This window comes from Antechinus flavipes, chromosome 4, assembly GCF_016432865.1.
Source record: "Antechinus flavipes isolate AdamAnt ecotype Samford, QLD, Australia chromosome 4, AdamAnt_v2, whole genome shotgun sequence".
In the NCBI taxonomy this organism is placed as follows: Eukaryota; Metazoa; Chordata; class Mammalia; order Dasyuromorphia; family Dasyuridae; genus Antechinus; species Antechinus flavipes.
The window spans coordinates 196,456,636-196,478,333 of NC_067401.1; the positions used below are offsets into that span (position 1 = coordinate 196,456,636).

General features: G+C 41.2%; 1 protein-coding gene across 3 annotated transcripts in view; it reads left to right on the forward strand.

The window, feature by feature from the left end:
* Positions 1-5,154: 5,154 nt before the first annotated feature.
* TAP2 (transporter 2, ATP binding cassette subfamily B member) overlaps positions 5,155-21,698 on the forward strand; it is a 116,580-nt gene continuing 100,036 nt past the window's right edge. Inside the window, exons 1-12 of one of the 3 annotated variants that reach the window (XM_051996798.1) lie at positions 5,155-5,296; positions 5,812-6,321; positions 6,447-6,561; positions 10,625-10,755; positions 10,986-11,191; positions 11,389-11,586; positions 11,835-11,963; positions 12,180-12,368; positions 12,569-12,742; positions 12,920-13,079; positions 13,462-13,598; positions 14,033-14,057. In XM_051996798.1, the coding sequence (XP_051852758.1) occupies positions 5,820-6,321; positions 6,447-6,561; positions 10,625-10,755; positions 10,986-11,191; positions 11,389-11,586; positions 11,835-11,963; positions 12,180-12,368; positions 12,569-12,742; positions 12,920-13,079; positions 13,462-13,598; positions 14,033-14,057 (1,966 nt within the window). In that variant the 5' untranslated portion in view covers positions 5,155-5,296; positions 5,812-5,819. Of the gene's footprint in view, positions 5,297-5,528; positions 5,610-5,811; positions 6,322-6,446; positions 6,562-10,624; positions 10,756-10,985; positions 11,192-11,388; positions 11,587-11,834; positions 11,964-12,179; positions 12,369-12,568; positions 12,743-12,919; positions 13,080-13,461; positions 13,599-14,032; positions 14,138-21,698 lie in introns of those variants that run through there. The other 2 variants (XM_051996796.1, XM_051996797.1) reach the window with 2 other exon arrangements.

Genomic DNA, 21,698 nt, shown 5'->3' on the forward strand with positions numbered 1-21,698 from the left:
ATGATTAGAAATGGCCCAGAAGGTATATGTAGCCAGAGGAACTGAGAAAAAGAAAAAAAGGGAAAGGAATACCAAATCATGTTACAGTCTCTCAAACTATAGGAAGAGCAGACTTAAAGTCATAATTCAGAAGGTGCAAATAGTTGCTAAATCTGCAATGGGAAATCAAGGGCAATTTGGTAGAGGTAGGGAAAGGGGGGCTTTTTACCATAAATCCTGACTAGAAAAAGATCCAAAAAAAGGAAGGGGGAGTGGAATACATGGTATGGACTCCACTGACTTGTTTCAGTTGTGGACTAGAAGGATATATGAAAAGGGATTTCCCACATAAGAAGAGGGAACAAAAGAGCTACTCCTTCATAGAATTGTAGGCGTAGGCTTGTGTGGGACAGTGACCTTTACCCAAATTAAATCAGCACTCTCAAGGTAAAAAGCCAAAAAAGGATTTATTATGATCTCAGGAAAAAGGACAACTCCCAAAAGAGAGGAGTGCAAAGCACAAACACAAGATTATATAGACCCTAATGCAGAAGCCCCCATCCTCCTTCTAACCTTTTCTTTCATTGGTTGGGGAGTCCAGGCTTATGCAGAAATCTACCCCAGAGAGAAAAAATACTAGTCAATCACATTCTTTACCATATTAAGCAATAAAAAGATGGTGGGGTGAGGCAGGAGGGAAATGTAAGTTTATTTAAGATAATCAAACATTTGTAGCTTTTAGCTATAGCTCAACCAGTTCTTGCAATCTCAAGTCACAATTAGGGCATAGATTGAAGCCACATTCTTATGAGAAGTCTTCACTCACTTCATTCCATGCGAAGGTATCAGGATTTCATGGAAATGAGCTTGATAAATCTAAGGGTAGGGCTAGAAAAAGAAGAATTAGTTTTCTTGATAAATAACAGGGCCATTAGATCTTGTATAATTCAATTGTCCTGGGGGTCCTGGTTGTCTAAAGAAACTCCTAATTTTGGTATAAAAGAAGAAATTTTTACTGTACCATTTGCTGAAGTTTTGGAACTAAAATGTGCTGGGGTGCTGCCCTTGGTGAAATTTTTGCTAATCCTGGGGCATGGGATATAAATTTGTTAGGAAGAGATTTGAATACCAAATTGTCTATCCCTCTGATGTAGCAGGAGACTCAAATTATATCAATCGGAAGAATGTTGTTTTCGAAAGAGGAGGAAGAAAATAGAATTAATCCTGAGGTTTGGGATCAGCCCTAAAATCAGACTTAAGGACCTGAATATGGTGGTCAGGGTCAGACAATACCTCATTCCTTTGGAGGGAAAGAGAGGACTACAATCAGTAATCCCAGGAATATTAATGACTGCTGGAACCCTGCATATCTCCCTTTAAAACCCCAATACTAGGTTTAGTAGGGATTTGGTTGGTGCAGGATTTGAGAGAAATTAATAAAACAGTCCTCCCCTTGTTGTGCCACATTTCTCTTTTAATGTCCTGACTCAGTTTCCCTAATTGTTCTAACTCAGTTACTCTGTCTCAGGTTATAACCATTCCCTCTTAATGTTTGATGGGATAAAGGTCTTTATCCATTTTAGACATCATTAGTATATCAGGATCCTCTCCAGTACCTCCCTCCATTATGCCTGCCTCCATTATGTCATCCTCATCCTAGGTGCCTCCTCCAATTAGGCCATCCCCACTTAAGTACCTCCTCCATTATGTCATTATTCTTATTACCCTATAAAAGAATCCTGTATCCGATATATTCACTGCTGGATTCTTTGAGACGATAGTCTCATTCAGCCCTGGGACCAACCATAGATACATTTGGTCCCAGTAAATCTCTTCATTTAATAAATTCTGTATTGAATACTCTCTGATCTCTATCTTGCTCAGTTTCTTCGGCATTACACCCTCTCGTCCTGTAGTACCAGATCCATATGCAATAATGGGAAAGATTTCTGAAACCAGTAAGTGGTCTAGTGTTATACTGTTTATAAGAATACAAGTTATTCTCCAATTTTCAAATGGTAAAAAGATATGAACAATTTTCAGGTGATGAAATTAAATCATATGAAAAGAAGGTCTAAATCACTATTGATTAGAGAAATGCAAATTAAAATAAATTAAACATAAATTAAAATGAGGGGTACCACCTCATACCTCTCAGATTGATTAAAATGACAGGAAAAGATAATGATAAATGTTAGAGGGGATGTGGGAAAATTGGGACATTAATGCTTTATTGATGGAGATCATGGAGAGCAATTTGGAACTATGTCCAAAGAGCTATCAAACTGCATATTCTTTGATCCAGCAATGTTTCTACTGGGCTTGTATCCCAAAGAGATCATAAAGGAGGGAAAAGGAGAATGACTAAGTTATGGTATAGGAATGTTATGGAATATTATTGTTCTATAAGAAATGATCAACAGGATAATTTCAGAGAGGCCTGGAGAGACTTACATGAACTGATACTAAGTGAAATGAGCAGAACCAGGAGATCATTATATATGGCAACAGCAAGATTATATGATGATCAATTCTGATGGATATGGCTCTTTTTAATAATGAGATGATTCAAGCCAGTTCCTATGGTCTTGTGATGAAGAGAGCCATCTGCACCCAGAGAGAGGACTGTGGGAACTGAGTATGGATCACAGCATAGTATTTTCACTCCTTTTATTGTTGTTTACTTGCATTTTGTTTTCTTTCTCATTTTTTTTCCTTTTTGATCTGTTTTTTCTGGTTTAGCATGATATTTGTAGAAATATGTATAGAAGAATTGCATAGTTTAAAATGTATTTAATATGTATTGGATTACGCCATCTGGGAGAGGGTGAGGGCTTTAAAGGGAAGGAAAAAATTTGTAACACAAAGTTTTGTAAGAGTGAATGTTGAAAATTAGCCATGCATATGTTTTGAAAATAAAAAGCTTTAATTTAAAAAAAGTTTAAAAAATGATAAGCTGATTTTAAAAAGTTCTGGAAAGATTTACATGAACTGATGCTAAGCTAAACAAGCAGAACCAGGAATATATTGTATACAATAACAGCAAGATTAAGTGATGATTCACTATGAAAGACTTGGGTTTCTCAGTGCATCAATGATTCCAGGCCATCCCAAACACTTAGAATAGAAAATACAAACCGCATCCACAGAAAGAACTATGGAGATTAACTGTAAATTCCGCCCATATTAGGTTCACTTCTTTTTCTGTTTTTTTATTTCTCTCTTGTGGTTATTCTCTTTTGTTCTATTTTTCTCTTCCAATATGATGCATAAAGAAATATGTATTTTAAAAGTTAATATACATATTGAAAAACATAAAAGAATCAATTTGGATGACTGGAAATTCATTTTGATATTAAAAATTGGAATTCTTTATGTCAGAGTTGCACTAAATAGGATCCAATTCTTTGGTAATTGCCTCCCTTTCCACAATTTCTTCTTTCTGAATGAAAAGAGTATTATACCCTTCCTTCCCAAGGTAGAAATTTTCCTCCACTTGGTTTGGGAAACTGAACATATCTGAAATCAGCTGGCCAGAACTGGGGGGTTGTTATGTTCTTCTTTTCTCTAAAATATGATGGTTCTCCAGGTGCAGGTTTCTTGGGGAGGTTTCTGGAGGCAGCCTTAGTTTCAGTTCCAAGTAATAATCACCTCAAGTACAGCCAGGAGTTAAAATCCAATCTTTTGTTGTCTCTTCCAAAATAGCCCGGTTAGTTTTCTTAGAAGCCTATCTCCCTCCTTGGTTCCAAGAGCTCTTGCAGTTTGTCTGCCAGCTTCAGCCTCCATGTCTCTTTGAATCTTGGTTCTACTCCGAATCCATCGTTCTGCCCGACTGCAGTCTCTAGCTTGTCAATCTCCCGAACTGGACTCACTTCACTAACTCAGCTCCTTTTATGCTCTTTTAGAGGTGTAAACTGAAAAATTGACTCCTTCTGAGAGAGAGAGAGAGAGAGAGAGAGAGAGAGAGAGAGAGAGAGAGAGAGAGAGAGAGAGAGATTATGGAAGGTGTGAATTCATAAAATTACAAAGTTAACTTTGTGAATCTCCCCTACTTGTGAACTCCAATGTGTGAGCTCTAATGTGTAAACTCTTAAAGGTGTAAACTTAAACATTGTTTCTATCAACCCTAATGACAATACTTTGTAAGGATTCTAACAGGGGGTGATTGGCCAAAGAAGGGAAAGGAGAAGTATCTCAGGAGGGCTAGTACGTGGAAAGTTCCTCCTTCCTTTTCCCCCAACTCATTTTCCATTCCCTAAAGCATTGTTTCAGCAGTGGCTGGTCTTAAGCATGATCCCAAGATTCAGAGTTATTTCTGTTCTCTCTATGAGCCCAATTCATCACTATCTCCATCCATATTGGCTGTACCTTCCTGCTAAGGGTAATTGTCCTCATTCTCTATTTCCACCTCCTTTCAAGAGCTCTAAAATTATGTATTATACTCAGATTTCAGTCTAGTTACTATACTCACATTTAGTGTCAGTTTCTATGGACTTGACAATAACCCACCTTTTGGTCTCCTTTAAACATTCCTCATCCATTCATTTTTTATTAATTAAAATTATTGGTTCTTAAAAAAAAAATCAGATAACATTCCCATTGTATCCCCCTTCTTCCCCTTTCTCAGAGAGCCATCCTTTGTAATAAAGAGGAAATAAAAAGCCCAGCAAATTTAATCACTATGTTAATGTTCCATAGACATAATGTCTTCCTGGGGGCTAAGCTTAATGATTATAATCACACACGCTCTGACACACACATATATAATTAATTATTAACTATAATATATGACACGTAACCATTAATATTCCACAGAACTAATTACTTTCTAGAGTTAAGCTTAATAATTATAATTATATATATATATATGTATATATATATGTGTGTGTGTGTGTGTGTGTGTGTGTGTATATATACACACACACACACACACACAGACACACTTGTATATACATGCGTATATGTGTGTAATTATGATTACAATTTTGCAGCATTTAATTAAAATTTTACCAAGTCTTTCCGTGGTGGAATACAGAGAGGTGAACAACACAGTAACAAAGTTACAATTTCGGTTGATCTGTCATAAGGATTTTGGACACCCCCTTCTGGGCGACTCAGATCGGGGAATCCCCGGCTTGAGCACTCAGTACTAGGAAGCGAAAGTGAAACCTCAGCTCTGGTGGGGACTGAGGCAGAAAGGAAACGGATAAAGGAGAGTGGGAACCCAGAGCAATCCCCGGAACCTAACGCTGCTCAGTACCCAGACTTTGCGGGGAGCTCCGCTTCAGCAGCAACCCCAAATCCGTGCTGCAAGCAGGCAAGTCCTCTCAAAGGAAACCCGGTGGGGTTAACTGGGAAGAGGGGGAGGGAGACCATATTTGGAGGTTTTAAAAGTGCCCTCCTCCCCTTCATCGTCACTAAATGTTCGGGGATTTCTCTGCCCCTCCCTTCCAAGAAACAGCACCAATCCCTAAGCCCCGGGAAAGTGGAAAGAGCTCTGGGGATGGGAAACTCCCACCTGAAACCCTTGGCCTGCCCCGGACTCTCCATGTGACCGTGGGCAAGACGATTCATTTCTCTGAGCCTCGGTTATCGCAGAAACTGTAGAAACGGTGGGGTTGGACTAAATGGTACTTATCCGGGACAGCCCTAATTCCTATGAGCCCATGAATGGGAACCAGCTGCGTTTGGGGTTGAGTTGGGGTCCCTCTAGTAGGGAGGGAAGCGATCTTGGGTGGTTGTGATTGGAAGTATATCCTTATATTATATCCTTAATATATTATCTTAATAATAATGGTGGTGGTAATAATAATCTTCCTGATTCTTTTACAGACGCCAACATGCAGCTCTCTACTCTTAGGTCCTGGGCTCTTCTCCTCCTGACTGATCTGATCCTGCTTTGGGTGTTGCAGAGACATCTGGGAATCCTATTCCCTCCAGGGCTCCTTAGTCTCTGGCTGGAGGGAGCTTTTAGGATGGGGGTCCTATGGGAGTTGCTAAGTTTACTTGGGGGGCTTGGGAAGGTGGGCAAACTACTGCCTGCCTTGTGCCTGAGCACCCCCTTGTTCCTATCTCTGAGGGCCCTGGTTCCAGGAGTCTTGAGTGCTCCCCCTGTGCTCCTAGCCTCAGCCCCCTGGGCCTGGAGGCTGGTGGCTTATGGAGGAGGGGCTCTGGGCTGTGCTGTGTGGAAGTTGCTGAGTCCTTCTGAAGCCCCTCATTCAGCACAGGAGAAGGAGCAAGGTCCAGAGAACAAAGCCATGATGTGGAGGTTGCTGAGACTGTCCTGGCCTGACTTCCCCTTCCTTGTTGCTGCTTTCTTTTTCTTGGCTGCTGCAGTTATAGGTAAATGGACAAGATGGGAGTGTGTGCATTTGGGATGGGAGAAGCAGGAGGCTTCACTTTTCAAGTGAACATGGAAAAGATTCTTTGTGTTGCTTCTTTCCCATGCTGATCATGTCCCACTCCAGGTGAGATGTTCATCCCCCACTACACCGGACGTGTGATTGACATCCTGGGCCAGGACTTTGACCCTGATGCCTTTGTCACGGCCATCTTCTTCATGTGCCTCTTCTCCCTTGGAAGGTTAGTGACTGGGGTGGGAGGATGGGAGGAGGTTGGGAAATAATATTCATAACCTTTGGGAACCTGCCAGTTACTGTCTGTGAGACTTTGAGGCAATTACTTCATATTTCTAGGTCTTAGTTTCCTAATCAATAAAATGAAAAAGGTTTGGAACAGATGAAAACAATTACAAAATCCTATGATTCTGAGGGGATTTCTTATAACTCAAATCCTTTGGGATACCTGTTGGTCAGTTGCTCCTAGATGCAGAATCTGCCCTTCTGAAGGATAGGGAAAACATCTCTCCCCAAAGACTTGGATCTAGGAATGCTACTTCTTTAGCTGCAAGGACCTCACCTCCACCCCTTCCTCAGGGAACTCTCATTCTAATGAGGAAATATATTTTCCATCTTTGGGAAATTATTTTTCTGTTAATGCAGATGAACTAATTTATTGTCCTAAAACTATAACTAATGGGGAAAATAGGTCCTACATTTGACAAAAGGTTCAGCAACATGTGAATGTATTCATTTAGCATTTTTTTTTATTCAGAAGTATTTATTTAGCAACAAAGACTGTGAACAATTCTTTGTCCTAGTAGTCTCCTGCCTTCTCTGCTTCAAGAGGAGAGGTATGGTACATAACTGGTCTCAGGAACCTTTCTGGCTTTTATAGATATACAGAGTTTCATTTCTTTTCACTGACCTTGTCACATACATTGTGGTAGTCATTGTATATATTATTTTCTTGGTTCTCTTTATTTCATCTTGTATCAGTTTATTAAAAAAATTTGCATGTTTCTCAGAATTCCTTTTGTTTCAGTTACATATGTGTAGTCATAACATATTTCCATATTACCTGTGTTGCAAAGAAAAACACAAACAAAATGAAAACAAAACTAAAGAAAGGTTTTTTTTTTTTTTTTTTTTTTTTTTTTTTTTTTTTAAAGAATGATTCAATCTGTATAGAGTTCATCCATTTTCTCTCTGGGGGTGGACAGCATCTTTCATTATGAGTCTTTGGAATTTTCTTGGATCATTGTCTTGATCAGAGTAGCTAAGTCTTTCACAGATGATTTGTCCTTACAATATTGTTGTTGTTGAGTATAGTATATAATATATTCAGTATATATGTGTGTGTGTGTGTGTGTGTGTGTGTGTATATTCAAGTCTTCTCAGACTTGATGGTTTCAGAAAAACCATCTTGCTTATCATTTCTCATAGCACCAATGTACCACAATCATATCATGACAATCATTTGTCCCAATTTGTTCAGTCATTTCCCCAATTGATGAACTTCCTCTTGATTTCCAAAAAGAGTTTTCTTCTATTTTTAAATTGTTTTGAATCTGATTAATTCTTGTTGTCTGAGAGTCATTTGCTACCACTTGCCCAAGTCTAAATTTTAAGGAGTCGTTTTCCCTAATTAGCTTTTGAACTTCCTTTTCCATTTGACCAATTGGAATTTTTACGGAGCTGTTTTCTTTTGTATCTCCTTTTTCATTTGGCTAATTCTATTTTTTCTCCAAGTTGTTGACTTTTTTTTCATAATTCTTTCATTTAACTCATTTTCCCCCAATTTTTCTTCTACCTCTTTTTCTTGATTTTAAAATCCATTTTGTAGTCTTCCAAGAGAACTTTTTGAGCTTGAGACCTCATATTCCCTTGTGAGAATTCAAATACAGGCAATCATTCACTTTTGAGTTGGTGTTCTTATCTTCCCTGTTGCCATAATAGTTTTTTATGGTCAGGGTTTTTTGTTTGTTTGTTTGGTTGGTTCATTTTTAAAAGTTTGAGCTCTGCTTCTAAGGCACAGGGATCATAGTCTCAAGCTTCTTTGCTGGAGGACTGGGGTCTCATCACTAACTTTTTTTCACACTGAAAATCATTAGTTTCTGCTATTGAACCATCTGAGAATGCCAAGGACTTTGGATGTAAAAATGTTTGTTCTTGCATCTTCATTAGACATAGTACAGGGGCAATTGTCAGGCTGTATCTCTAGAAGGGCACTGCCCTATAAGCATAGCAAAGCTTTTGTGAATGGAAACGGTAGCAATGGGGTGGTGTTTTGAGTTGCCTCGAATATACTGCTATTTCTCTCTCCCTCTCTCCTTCTCTCTCTCTCTCCTTCCCTTTTTCCCTTCCTCCCTCCCTCCCTCCTCTGCTCCTTCTCTTCCTCTCTCTCTCTCTCCTTCTCTCTCTCTCTCTCTCTCTCTCTCTCTCTCTCTCTCTCTCTCTCTCTCTCTCTGTCTCTCCTGCTGCCTCAGCATGGTTAACTTCGCTCTGATGACAGTTGTTTCTGGCCCCCTTTCTTCAGCTGTTCCCTCCCCATAAAATGGTCAGGGGGGTTGACCTGGAAGCAGGATTGGTGGTCATGGGTCTGATACCAATTACACGACTTCTACACTTGCCTGATCAGTCATTGGGCCAATTTTGCCAGCTGTGATGAGGAAGAGGAGCCCTATTTCCATGATTTCTCTTTTCTTCCTTGGCTCTAGGAGCTGGGCTGGAAGCTGATGTGGTGGTTGAGAGATAATGCTTTTCTTAAGGCTCTTAGTTTAATTGTTCATGCTATGGTGTTCTTGCTGCTTTAGATGCCCTCCCAATATATCAGCCTGTCCAAAAGCCAATCATCTGAAGACAGAATTTTTTTCTACTTTGACTAGCCTCTTAAGTCCTTCATTACATCTTATCTATTCCATGAATCCTTATACTACTTTGTATATGGTTTGTATTGTATCTTATGTGTTTTGCAAGTTCATAAATAAGGACTTATTAGTCCTTGAAGCTAGGAAAACTTCTCTCTGGTGGTAACATAACCCTTTCAGAAGAGAGAAGAAAGTCCTTATTGGGCTTGGGTGTCAATCCTGGGGAATTTTTTATGATAGTGTGTAGGTGTTGATGTGAAAAGGCTGAGCCATTATCCAGAGAATAATCTAATGCTGTCATTTGACTGCTTATAGGAGGGAAAAAGCCTACAACTCTGTATAAGTGAACTCTGGGTAGGATTTCAATTTCTCAAATACGACTAAAGTGAAAGGATAGCACTTAGAATTGCATGTCTTCTTAGCTCTATCAACCAGGCTAATTTTGCGGTGGGGCTCGAACTGAGGTTAGCTCATGGAACTATTCTGTTCTTTTTAAAATTAGATTTTTTTTGTTTTTATTTTATTTTTAAAATTTTTAATAGCTTTTTATTTACAAGTTATATGCATGGGTAATTTTGTTCTTGTTGTTTTAAGCATCTCAGGAAAGACTGAGACACACCTAGGTGGTAGGTAGAATGAGCATGGAGTCAAAAAGACCTGAGTTCAAATGCAGCTTCATATACTTACCAGATCTGTGACTTGGGCAAGGTGCTTAAGATCCTATTGCTTCAGTTTCTTCAACTGCAAATGGCAATAATAACAGCATTTTCTTCCCAGGATTGTTTTGAGGATCAAATGATATGACATTTGTTTTAAAAAATACTTAAAACAGTTCCTGACACATATTAAGTGCTATATAAATACTAGTTTTTGTTATCATTACTTCCTACTCAAATATTCTACATCTTTCTGAACAGGAAGAGGAACTTGTTTTCCCTGTGTGGATAGGGAGGAATCCTTAGGAACATGGTGGCAGTGAATCAACCAACTCTAGACCTCAAAAAGCACCAGGAAAACAGGCAGAGTGAGAATCTAAGCAACATAATCTGATAAATTGGATGGGTGTAGGAGGCAGAGTCCTTATTCCCTAGAGTTCATCACTCCAAGCCTTTCACTTCTCCTTTAGCCCCAACAGCCTGTAGTAGAAAGCTAAACACAGCACAGTCCCTCAGTGCATCTGGGGAATTGAATTTCTCTTGCCCTTGTTCCACTTGAGTTTCTCCTGTCATGTCTCCCCTCTTGCTCCATCCATCTAGTCTACTACCTCTTCCTTCTGGCAGCATTTTCCCTCTATTTCCCTCTCCTGTGCCCTCCCCTGTATCCTTCCTTCTCCATGGACTTTCCCCTCTTTCTCGCCCATTCTTCTCATGAGTGCACATGGTGACTCTTTCCCACCTGTATTCCTCTCCCTGCTTTCGTCTTTCTTTATCCCCTCAGCTCATTCTCTGCTGGCTGCCGAGGAGGCCTCTTCACCCTCATCCTCTCCAGAATTAACCTGCGTATTCGGCGCCTCCTCTTTTCCTCCCTGCTACGCCAGGACCTCAGCTTCTTCCAGGAGACCAAGACAGGTAAGTTCAGAGCCCGGATCTTTGGTCTCTCTGGGGCATCTTCACCCCTCAGGGTCCCTTTTGTGCCTTACCCCCATCCCATAGCTGAATATACCTTGAGCTGGATCCTGTGAGATCTCTTAGATGGAGGAGGCGGTTCTTTGAGTTTGGAGGACCCTGAGGGTGCGCTGCCCCAGCTGTGGTTTCTAGGTCTGTCCTGTTCTGGAGCACAGTCTTATCTTTCTCCTCAGGGGAGTTAAACTCTCGCCTGTCTTCGGACACCAACTTGATGAGCCGCTGGCTCCCCTTAAATGCCAACATATTTCTTCGTAGCCTGGTAAAGGTCATAGGACTGTATGGCTTCATGTTCAGTCTCTCACCTCGACTAACTCTTCTCTCCCTGCTTGAGCTGCCCTTCTCAATGGCTGCTATGAAGGTCTACAATGCCCGACGTCAGGTATAGGTGGGCAGGATTATGGAAGGGACAGGTGGTGTTTGGGCTGCAGCAGGAGCCTTGGGAGAAAGGCTGGGAAGGAGAGAGCTGGGTTTGAGGCGGTAAGGATGGTTCCAATATGGGAGCTTGAATCTTGGGGTGTGTGGAGGGGCCCTCCTATGCCTTTGCCTCACTTGCCTTTGCTGATTCCTCCTCCCCAGGATGTGCTGCAGCAGATCCAGGATGCGAAGGCAGAGGCTGGACAGGTCGTGCGGGAGGCAGTGGGAAACCTGAAAACTGTGAGGAGTTTTGGAGCAGAGGGAGATGAGGTTCAGCGCTATGAGGAAGCCTTGGAGCACAAACGCCAGCTAGAGTGGCGCCGGGACTGGGAGCGGGCAGTGTATCTGCTCGTAGTGCGGGTGAGCCAGACCTAACCGCTCAGTGGGACATGGCCCGGGGGGCTCAGGGACAGTAAGTACATCGCTTGGTAATGCTGCACCCAGTCTCTGGTCTCTGATATCTGACCCACTTCTTCCCTTCCTGACTCACTAATCACCACTCTCTCACTGCTGCTCTCTGCTTGGAGTAAGAGAGGGATTAGAGTTGGAGAAGAGCCCTCTGGTGAGTGACCAGCCCCTTCTCATCCTACTTTCCTTTCCTCCCTCAGGGACTTCGGCTGGGGATACAGGTGTTGATGCTGCAATGTGGGCTAAGGCAGATCCTGGCAGGGGAGCTCACCAGGGGGGGCCTCCTCTCCTTCCTGATCTATCAGGGGAATGTGGGGAGATCTGTGCAGGTAAGGCAATGGGTTCTCCTGCCATCTTTATTTCAGGTTCAGACTTCACTGGGTGTGGGATGCCAAGTTTTGAAAGACTGGTTTTCCATATATTGAATTCTATGTTTGTAGTGAAGCACAGATGTCTCTATACCTCTCATATGTCTAATATATGTCAATATCTCTAAGGTTTCATTGGCTCGAGTTTGTTGAACCTCCCCCTTCCTATTTTTCTAGAGTCTGGTGTATATCTGTGGGGACATGATGAGCAATGTGGGTGCAGCAGAGAAAGTTTTCAGATATCTGGACCGTGAGCCACAGTTACCTCCTCCTGGAACCCTGACTTCTCCTTCCCTGCAGGGACTTGTGGAATTCCAAGATGTTTCCTTTGCCTATCCCACCCACCCAACCAAGCCTGTCCTCCAGGTGTGTGAAATTGGGAGGAAACCCAGAATCCAGTTTTGTAGCCCTCAGCTTTCTTCTATGTGACAGGGGTGGCAGAGCCAACCCTGTTCTTTGATCTTGATTTTCCTGAGTCACAAGATGATGATTACCTCATGATGAGGAAGGAAATCTTTTCCCCTTTTTTCTCATTGATTATTGTCTCCTTTTCTCTTCCTCGTCAGAGAGTGACATTCACTTTGCACCCTGGGACAGTGACAGCCCTGGTAGGGCCCAATGGAGCTGGGAAGAGTTCAGTGGCTGCATTGCTTCAGAATCTGTATCAGCCCACAGAGGGCCAGGTGCTGTTGGATGGGGAACCCTTGTTCCAGTACCAGCACCAATACTTACACTCACAGGTGACCAGGGATAAGGAGAAAAGGGAAATGAAATTGAGGAAAGACACTAGGAGAAGTAGGTGGGCAGAACCGGGGAAGAGAAAAAGAAATTTCTCTCTTGAAGACCTAAGGAGTAAGGGAGGGTTCCTTTGATCTCTGCCCCGGGTTGGCTCACCTGGTGTTCCCTTCCCATTATAGGTGTCTGTAGTTGGTCAGGAGCCTGTGCTGTTCTCAGGGTCTGTGAGGGACAATATTGCTTATGGACTGGACAGCTGTGGGGATGATGAAGTGAGGGCCGCTGCGCGGGCAGCCCGTGCTGATGGATTCATCGCCAGTATGGAACATGGACTAGATACAGGTACCTTCACCAATCTACATGATTGTGATGAAGGTACATGATTTGTAGATAACAAAGAATGCAATCAATCCGTGATGAGGTCATCAGGTACCACTGAGTGTACTAACTCTAAAGCTGGTATTCCCCATGTTTCCTTCTTTCCACCTTCTTATTTCTATAAAAGTATTTGCATGTGGTCCCTAGGTTTTTTGCCCAGGAGACCATGTAATATGATGTCACTTCTCCCTGGATGGCACCATTGTGCACACATCCCCCAGGATTCTCTTAATCTGATCTGAGGGGAAATGGCAGAGGAAAAACTGGGGACAAAAGAGTCTTTCTCTTGCATGGAATAGTCACAGGACCCTGTCTCTTAGGAAAGCCATATTCTCTGTCTCTACAGCTGTGGGGGAAAAGGGAAGCCAGGTGTCTGCAGGACAGAAGCAATGTCTGGCCATTGCTCGGGCCCTGGTGCGGAATCCCCGTGTCCTTATCTTGGATGAGGCCACTAGTGCCCTGGACGTGGAGTGTGAGCAGGAGGTAAGGGCGAAGGGCTGGGCAGAAGGCACATGAGGGCAAAGCCTGAGCTACAGGGCTATAAGGAATGGGCAGAGCTGACAGGGGCAGTGTGGGGCTGGGGAGATGGGAGAGAGCCTGCCTGGGCCAGGAGTCTGCTGGATTTGGGATCAGTATGGCTCCTGAGAATAAAGAGTATGGACCTTGAGAATAAAGAGGAGGGTAGGGATTTGTGGGGGTCTGTCTTCTCAGTTCTTCACATTCAACTTGACAGGACAGATACTGGTTACTGGTGGTAAGGTGGCTCTCTATGACTCCTCTTTTTTCATTCCAATCAATCCTGCCCTACCCACTGAGGGGCCACATTTCCTTTATTATCTTAGGTGCAGTAAGCAGTGCTGGGGCAAGCTGCAGGTTTGTGAGTTTGTTTTTCTAATGGCCACTTTTCTCACCCTCAGCTTCAGGAGAAGATGCTGCAGGGAGGTCGGACAGTGCTGGTGATTGCACATCGGCTGCAGACGGTGCAGGCTGCTGACCACATCCTAGTGCTGGAGCAAGGGGAGGTGGTGGAGCAGGGAACCCACACTGGGCTCATGGCTCAAAGAGGTCTCTATTATCGCCTGGTACAGCGACATCTTGAAGCCTGAGTCCCTGGGGAAAATATGTGTGTGTGTGTGTGTGTGTGTGTGTGTGTGTGTGTGTGTGTATGTTTTATATGGAGTTTAGGTTTGTGTTTGTGTCAAGGTATCAGATTCAAGGCATTCCTTGCTCTGAGTATCATTAGTTTTTCCTGGGTAGGAGCCACTATATCTGGGGAGATAATGGGATCATGGAGAAGAGCTATCCCTGAGCTATCCCTTTCAAGACACTTTGTTGCTTTCCTGCTACTGTTCTGAATCCTGCATACTTGTGAATATCAGTCAATAAATTAATTTTTTAAGGATGAACATAATAGTGGGGAAGAGAGAACTAATTTGATGTCTTTTTTGTTGGGCTCTATACACTTTTGGAGAGGTCAGAGCTGGTCTTGCTTGAATTTAGCTGTTTTTTTTCTAGGTTCTCAGGGCCAGCTCAAGATAGGTTCCTGCAAGCTTTTAGTGCTTTTCATATGGGCTTATCCAGGTCAAAAATTGATTGTTGCCCTTGAACTTAACAGTGCAATTTCCTGACATGGAATTGAATCTTAGCCCTATAGACAAAATACAATTAGAGAAATAAAAATGCAAGAACTTCTTGGAAGTGAACCTAGTAGCAGCAGATCTCAAATTATACTACAAATCTGTAATAATCAAAAATGAATTTATAATCTCATTTAAAATAATTAGACAATATAAAATTTTGGGGAGTCTACCTGCCTAAACAAGGTAAGAAATATGTGAACACAATTATAGAACATATTTTATTGGTCATACCAATCAAACTGCCAAGAAATTATTTTATGGAACTAGAAAAAACAATGAAAAAACTATGTAAAAGAACAAAAGGTCAAATTTTTAAATGAGTTAATGAAAAAAATGCAAAGGAAAACCCTAAAGTACCACTTCACACCTCTCAGATTGGATAACAAGAAGGTAATGATAAATGTTGGAAGGAATGTGGGAAAACTGGTGTAGTAATATATTTTTGGCAGTTGTGAACTGATCCAAACATTTTGGAGAGCAATTTGGAACTATCCCTAAAGGGCTATCAAACTGTCCATACTGTTTGATCCAGCAGGAAATCATAAAGGAGGGAAAAGGACCCACATGTGCAAAAATGTCTGTAGCAGTTCTTTTTGTAGTGGGAAATAACTGGAAATTGGGAGGATAACCATTAGTTGTGGAATGACAGAATAAGTTCTAGTATATGAATAAAATGAAATGCTATTGCTCTATAAGAAATAACAAGGAAGAGGATTTCAGTATAGTTTGGAAAAACTCACATGAACTGATGCTTGAGTGAAGTGAGCAGAACTAAGAGAAGATTGTACACATTAACAACAAGATTTTGTGATAATCAACTGTGAGATTTGGTTCTTTTCACTAAAGTAATGATTCAAACCAATTCCAATAGACTTGGAATGGAAAATACCATCTGCATCCAGAGAGAAAACTATGGAGACTGAATTTGGATCGAAGCATAGAATTTTCACTTTTTTTGTTGTTATTTGCTTGCTTGGGTGTGGTGTCTTCGTCTTTAAAATATAATGGTTCTCTCTGAGCAGGTTTCTTGGGGAGGTTTTCTGAAGGCAGCCTTAATTTCAATTCCAAGTAACAATCACTCCAAATACAGCCAGCTGATATTTCTTATCTCTTTCCTTGGGCCCGGTTAGGTTTCTTAGAGGTTTATCTCTCTGCTTGGTTCCAAGAGCTCTTGCAGCTTGTCCTTTGCCTCTGCTTTCTTCAGCCTCCAGCCAGCACAAAGGTGGAAGATGGAATGAATCTGACTTTGCCTACGAGAATGGGCGTGGTCTTCTGTATCTCCCAGAGTGCTCTTTGGCCCTGATTGCTTCTTGCTTGTATACTGTTCACTGAGTACACATCAATCATTATATCACTGGGAAACCATTATTTGTTGTAGGATTAAATCAATGCTAAACTAGATTTAAACATTGTCTCCTCAATTCCACTTAGTACCTTGTTTCAAGTTCTGGCCCATAACATCTCCTTGTAGGATCAGATCAATTGTACTGAACTATGCTAAATTAGATAATTATTGTCTCTAACAACTCTAATGAGTTAACACTTTGTAAGGATTCCAGCACTTGAGGCTTTTTATTTTGTGTGTGTGTGTGTGTGTGTGTGTGTGTGTGTGTGTGTGTGTGTGTTTAAAAGAATTGCCCATAATTAACCTAGATCAGATTGATTGCTATTTTGGGATGGAGGGAGGTTATGGAAGGAAAAAGAAAAATTTGAAACACAGCGTTTTACAGAAAAATTATGTTGAAAACTATCTTTGCATGTATTTGGAAAAAGAAAATAGTACTGAAAAAATAAAAGTAACAAAAATATAATTATATTAGAAAAGTGATTTTGTACTAGTTACATCAGAGGCACAGATTATTATATGGAATGATATAGAAACAATTAACAGTATAGTGGGGTATTTGATAAACCTAAGCACTCAGCTTATTGCATACTGGAATGAGAATTAAGTTTTCAGCAAACACTGGAAAGCAGTCTAGTAGGAACTAGGTATAGACCAACACCTTAGACTGTATAATAAAACAAGCTCCAAATGAGTCCACGGAATAAACATAAAGAATGAACTGAGCAAGGAAGAAATTACTTTTTCATAGAAAGGGAATGGGTTTCTGATTAAATAAAGAATAAAAGGTTAAGTAGACAAATTTTATTACATGTAGTTAAGAATTTTTTGCAGCTAAAAATAAAAAAAAGAAGGTGGTAACTGGAGGAAATGATCAAAGGATATGAATGAATAATTTAATCAAATTTTGTGAAAAACACTCCTAATTATTATTCATTAGAAAAATTAAAATTAAAGCAACTCCATTGTTCCACTGTCCACATATAGAACTGACAAAGTTGACAGAAAAGAAAAATGAAAAATATTGCAGGGGTTGCAAAGTAGGCACAGGAATGCACTGCTGATGTATCTGGATGCTATACAGACACTTTAGAACATTATTTGGAAGTATGATTTAGAAAAAAATTAATAGACTATTATGGTCCTTTGAAGCAGCAACACCCCTCCTTGACTTATTCTCAAAAGAATAAGAGGAAAAGATCTCTTTAAATAGTACAAAACCTCTCTTTAAATAGTAAGTAGTAGTAATAGTAATAGCAAGAATTTGAAATAGAAGAGATGCCCATCAGTTGGGGAATAGTTGAAAAATGATGATGTTAATATAATTGAATACTTTATATAATTACAATGTATTGATATATACATGTGTGGCTATAGTGGCAACATAATTACAATGTATCAAAATGCGTTCCTGACAGATAAAACTTAGATGAACCGATTCACAGTCGCACAGGTAGGGGCAGAAAGGGAAGCAGACCCAGGGCTCCTGAATCTCCCAAATCTTGGCTTTAGGTTTTACTCGCTGTCCCTCTTGGGCAGTTATCGCTCCGTGGTCCTTTTTAAGCAGCCGGAGAAAGGGGGCGGAGCTGAGGATCAGAAGCGGAGAAAGGGGCGTTTCTGATTTAACTGAACATTTGTTTGATTTCGAGTTTGTCTCCCGCATAGGCCTCAGCCAATGAGACTTCGAGACGCTGAAACGTCACTGGTTACCGACCGGTCTGTTAGGGAAGGTTCCTATTCTAGGAAAAAGAAACTCAGGCTTTCCCTTAAACCCGGGGAATGCTCAAGTTCGTGCCCAGTTCTGTGACCACAGCCTGACCTGAGATCCCGCGGCTGCTGGAATTTTCTTATTCTTGAGCTGGCAGAGATAGGGATGGGAGGAAAAGTGTAGAGAAGCAGGGCTTAACCATCGTTGGGTCCTAGTCTGATGATGCTATTTTAATTGAACAAATAAAATACATAGAATTCTAATATCTATGTACATATAAAGATATGATTTCCCACCACTCCATGAAATTCATCTCTTCTTCCCCAACTCATTTAACTTTTTAAGGCTGATTTTTTTTTTTCTTTACTTAGGCGATTGGGGTTAAGTGACTTGCCTAAGGTCACACAGCCAGAAAGTGTTAAGTGTTGGAGGTCGGATTTGAACTCAGGTCCTCCTGACTTCAAGACTAGTGCTCTATCCACTGTGCCACTTAGCTGCCCCCAAAAGGCTGAATTAAAAAAAAAAAATAAATGAAGGACTTTACTGCTATTGTTGTTTTCATTAGTACAGACCTATGACCTTACTGATATAGATTATATTATTACAGAAGACAAATCCATTGCTGAAATTACAAGGGCTTCATAGAAGAATTAAAAGAAACAAACACTAGTACCACAGGCTATTGGTTCTCTATTCATCACATTTAAAGGAAGACCCTAAAGAGAAAGCAACATGGCTTAATTAGAAGCATCTAAGGGAATGGGATGTATGACAAGGAAAGGGCACCAGCGCATCCCAATCAGCCCTCAACCCAGGGACCAGAAGTAGTAAGGTTAGCCCCTTTAACCTAATCACACTAGGAAAGAACTAAAACCTCCAAAGTTGAATTGTAAAAGGGCAGGGAAGGGATAAAATCAAGATTGTTGTCAGTGTGGAAGCAAGATTTACCCGAATTCTAACCAGGTATGCCAGGCCAGCAAATATGTTACCCTGTTAAGGGAGAGGTCAATTCTCCAAATGCCTCCACAGCTGTGGATCAAAGCATCTGAAGGAGCTTCAGGGCAGCCTTTGCTGACTGTGTTGCAGACTGGGAATGAGATAAACTGGAGGCAAAGGGAAGAGGAGAGAGGTCAGACAACATAATGACCTCTTAGTCAGAGAGGTCAAAAACCAGCAACTGCCTCTCAGTCTTCTTGTATCATCCATTCACAAGAGGAGATCCATTCTGGGTTGGATCTCCAGCAGCCACTGTTAGATGGTTCCCTTATATCCCAACATATGGTGCCCCTTGTTGGGTGCCAAAATGTAGTGTTCTGCTTGATTTTCTGGAGATCTTCAGCAGCCTTTGTTTAAGTAGAGTAATCACCACGAGAATAGCCAGGGATAAAGTCCAAATTCTTTATTATCTTTTTGCCTGGAGCCATGCAGCTTTCTTGAGAGCCTTTCAGACCAGCCTTGGTCTCAGTGGGGGAAGTGCAGGAGGCCAGTCCACTGGCAGGAGGTGTGAGATGAAGTGAATGAACGGGCTGAGTTTGTCCCAGTTTATGTGCTCTACACTGAGTATAAATCAATCATTATATCACTAGGGAACCATTATTTGTAAGATTAAATCAACCATACTGAATTGAGAGAACTATTAATCACCATGCTAAACTAGATAACCATTGCCTTAACAATTCCACTGACTTAACACATTGGAAGAATTTTTCTTTTAAGTACAGAGTTCTGGTCCATAACATTGCCCTCCAAAGGAACTTAACACATATGAGCTACCATATTAGAAGTGCATTCCCATAAGGTTCTCCTTAGAACTTGAGGTACTAGCCCTTCTCTAAGGACTCTATCTATGAGTATGAGTGCAAATTTAAGCAATAACCTAGAGAGGATAGTACACATAAAGCCATGACTAATACTTGATTTGTGGATGTGAAGGAGTAGTAATAGTGAAAAGGGGATAGTGGAAGGGGACCTAAGGCATGAGCCATTGAAATGACTTCCTGGTTACCTAAAGTCATAAAAGAGACAAGCCCACAAGGCATCACTGTACCTTAGACTTGTTGAATGTTCTACTGCTAGGTAAGAGATCACACATATTGAACAGATGTGTTTCTATATAGAAACAGGGGCAGGAATTGGGATGGTTAGGAGGATGGTCACCTTGGGTGTGATTAACGATGATGTAGCAAGATCAGCAGTTAGAAAACATTCTCATCCTAACTGTGATACATATTTTCCCAGAGGGAAGGTCTAGAGCAGGGATCCTCAAACTACACCCGTGGGCCAAATGCAGCAACTGAGGACGATTATCCCCCTCATCCAGGACTATGAAGTTTCTTTATTTAAAGGTCCACAAAACAAAGTTTTTGTTTTTACTATAGTCCGGCCCTCCAACAGTCTGCGGGACAGTGAACTGGCCCCCTATTTAAAAAGTTTGAGAACCCCTGGAGAGGGACCATAACTTGGATATTGATAATAATTTTTGAGAAGCTAGATTGTCAGCCTATGAAAAATGAAAACTGGATATTTATACTCAGGAACTAGAGTCAGAGCTCTTCATTTTTAATGACCAACTCCTGAAAACAGAGATGGATTACAGTACAAGTGAAAGGAGTGAGGCTGATAGGGGACAAAGAGTAAATATGGTCTCTTACTTTGATTGGTGGTTGTACTCAATAATATGTTAAATTTTGTTGAGATCTGCACTATCAGGAAAGAGAATCAAAGAGTAGACTCGAGAACTGGGAATCTGTCTTAGTAGTTTGAAGTTTTTAAATGCACGATAATAGATAGAGGATAACAAAAGGATGCAGGATTCCTGGGTTTGGATGAGATAATTTAGTTTTTGATTCTATATATGCATTTGCGTATGCAGACATGGGTATACATATGTATATCTAAGATACATTAGAATTTGGGAGCTGTTGGATGGTCATCTCACTAAGAGAGCACTGAGCCTGGCCCCTGTAACATTGAGTCCCTAGATGTAAAGGGCTGAAACTCTGAATAGGTGCACTGGAATCAGACAACTGAGCACTTAAGGCTAATTACCTATTGGACAATACTCTATTAGCATATGCTTGGAAAATGGCCCTTCTCACTATTCTGTGCTGGCTCGATCTTTTGGTGTATATAGATAATTGTAGGAGGGATTAAGGGTGGAGTAAGACCCAGAGTCAGAATCACTTTGGAGGAGGACAAGGAGAAGAGAGGTTGGTGGAGAGTTTGTGGCAGTTTTGTCCATCCCCTTCACATCTCCCCCTAAAGACCAAGGACTTTTTCTTATCCTGACTACAGCTGATCTGAGGCCTCCAGGGAGCTAATCCGGACTTCACACCTACAGTCTCTGGCTTCTCTCTGAAGAAGACTTTTAAGGTCTCTGTATCTGTATTGACCCTTCTTCTTCTTCCTTGGCCTGGTTTCCTGCCAAAAAATTGTCTCCTCTGGTGAGTGGCCCTTCTGGAGTGCCATCCTTAATGCTCATTCCAAAATGAAATTCTCATCTCATTCCCCCTCACTATGACATTATCCTTACAGACCTTTTTCTAACAATGTCTTTCTTCTTTTGTAGACTACTCTCCTCTCTTGGGGTCCAATTATCCTGAAGGTAACTCCCATCTCTATGTCTGTCTTTTGATCTATCTCTCATTCTCTTGGTTGGTGGCACGGAGACTAAAGAAATATTCCTATCATTGTGCCACTCACCCAGGAATAGGGTTTGTAGCAGAGGTCGCCCTCTGAGAACCTGAAACTGATTCCCATCATCCAAGCAGATACTACAGAATTTAGGAGTTCCCAGGACATTTGACAAGGATTTTCTTTGAGGGAGGAGAGAAAATATAGAATTTCCTTTTAATGTTGTTGGGTTTTTTTAGAGAAGATCTAGAATATTA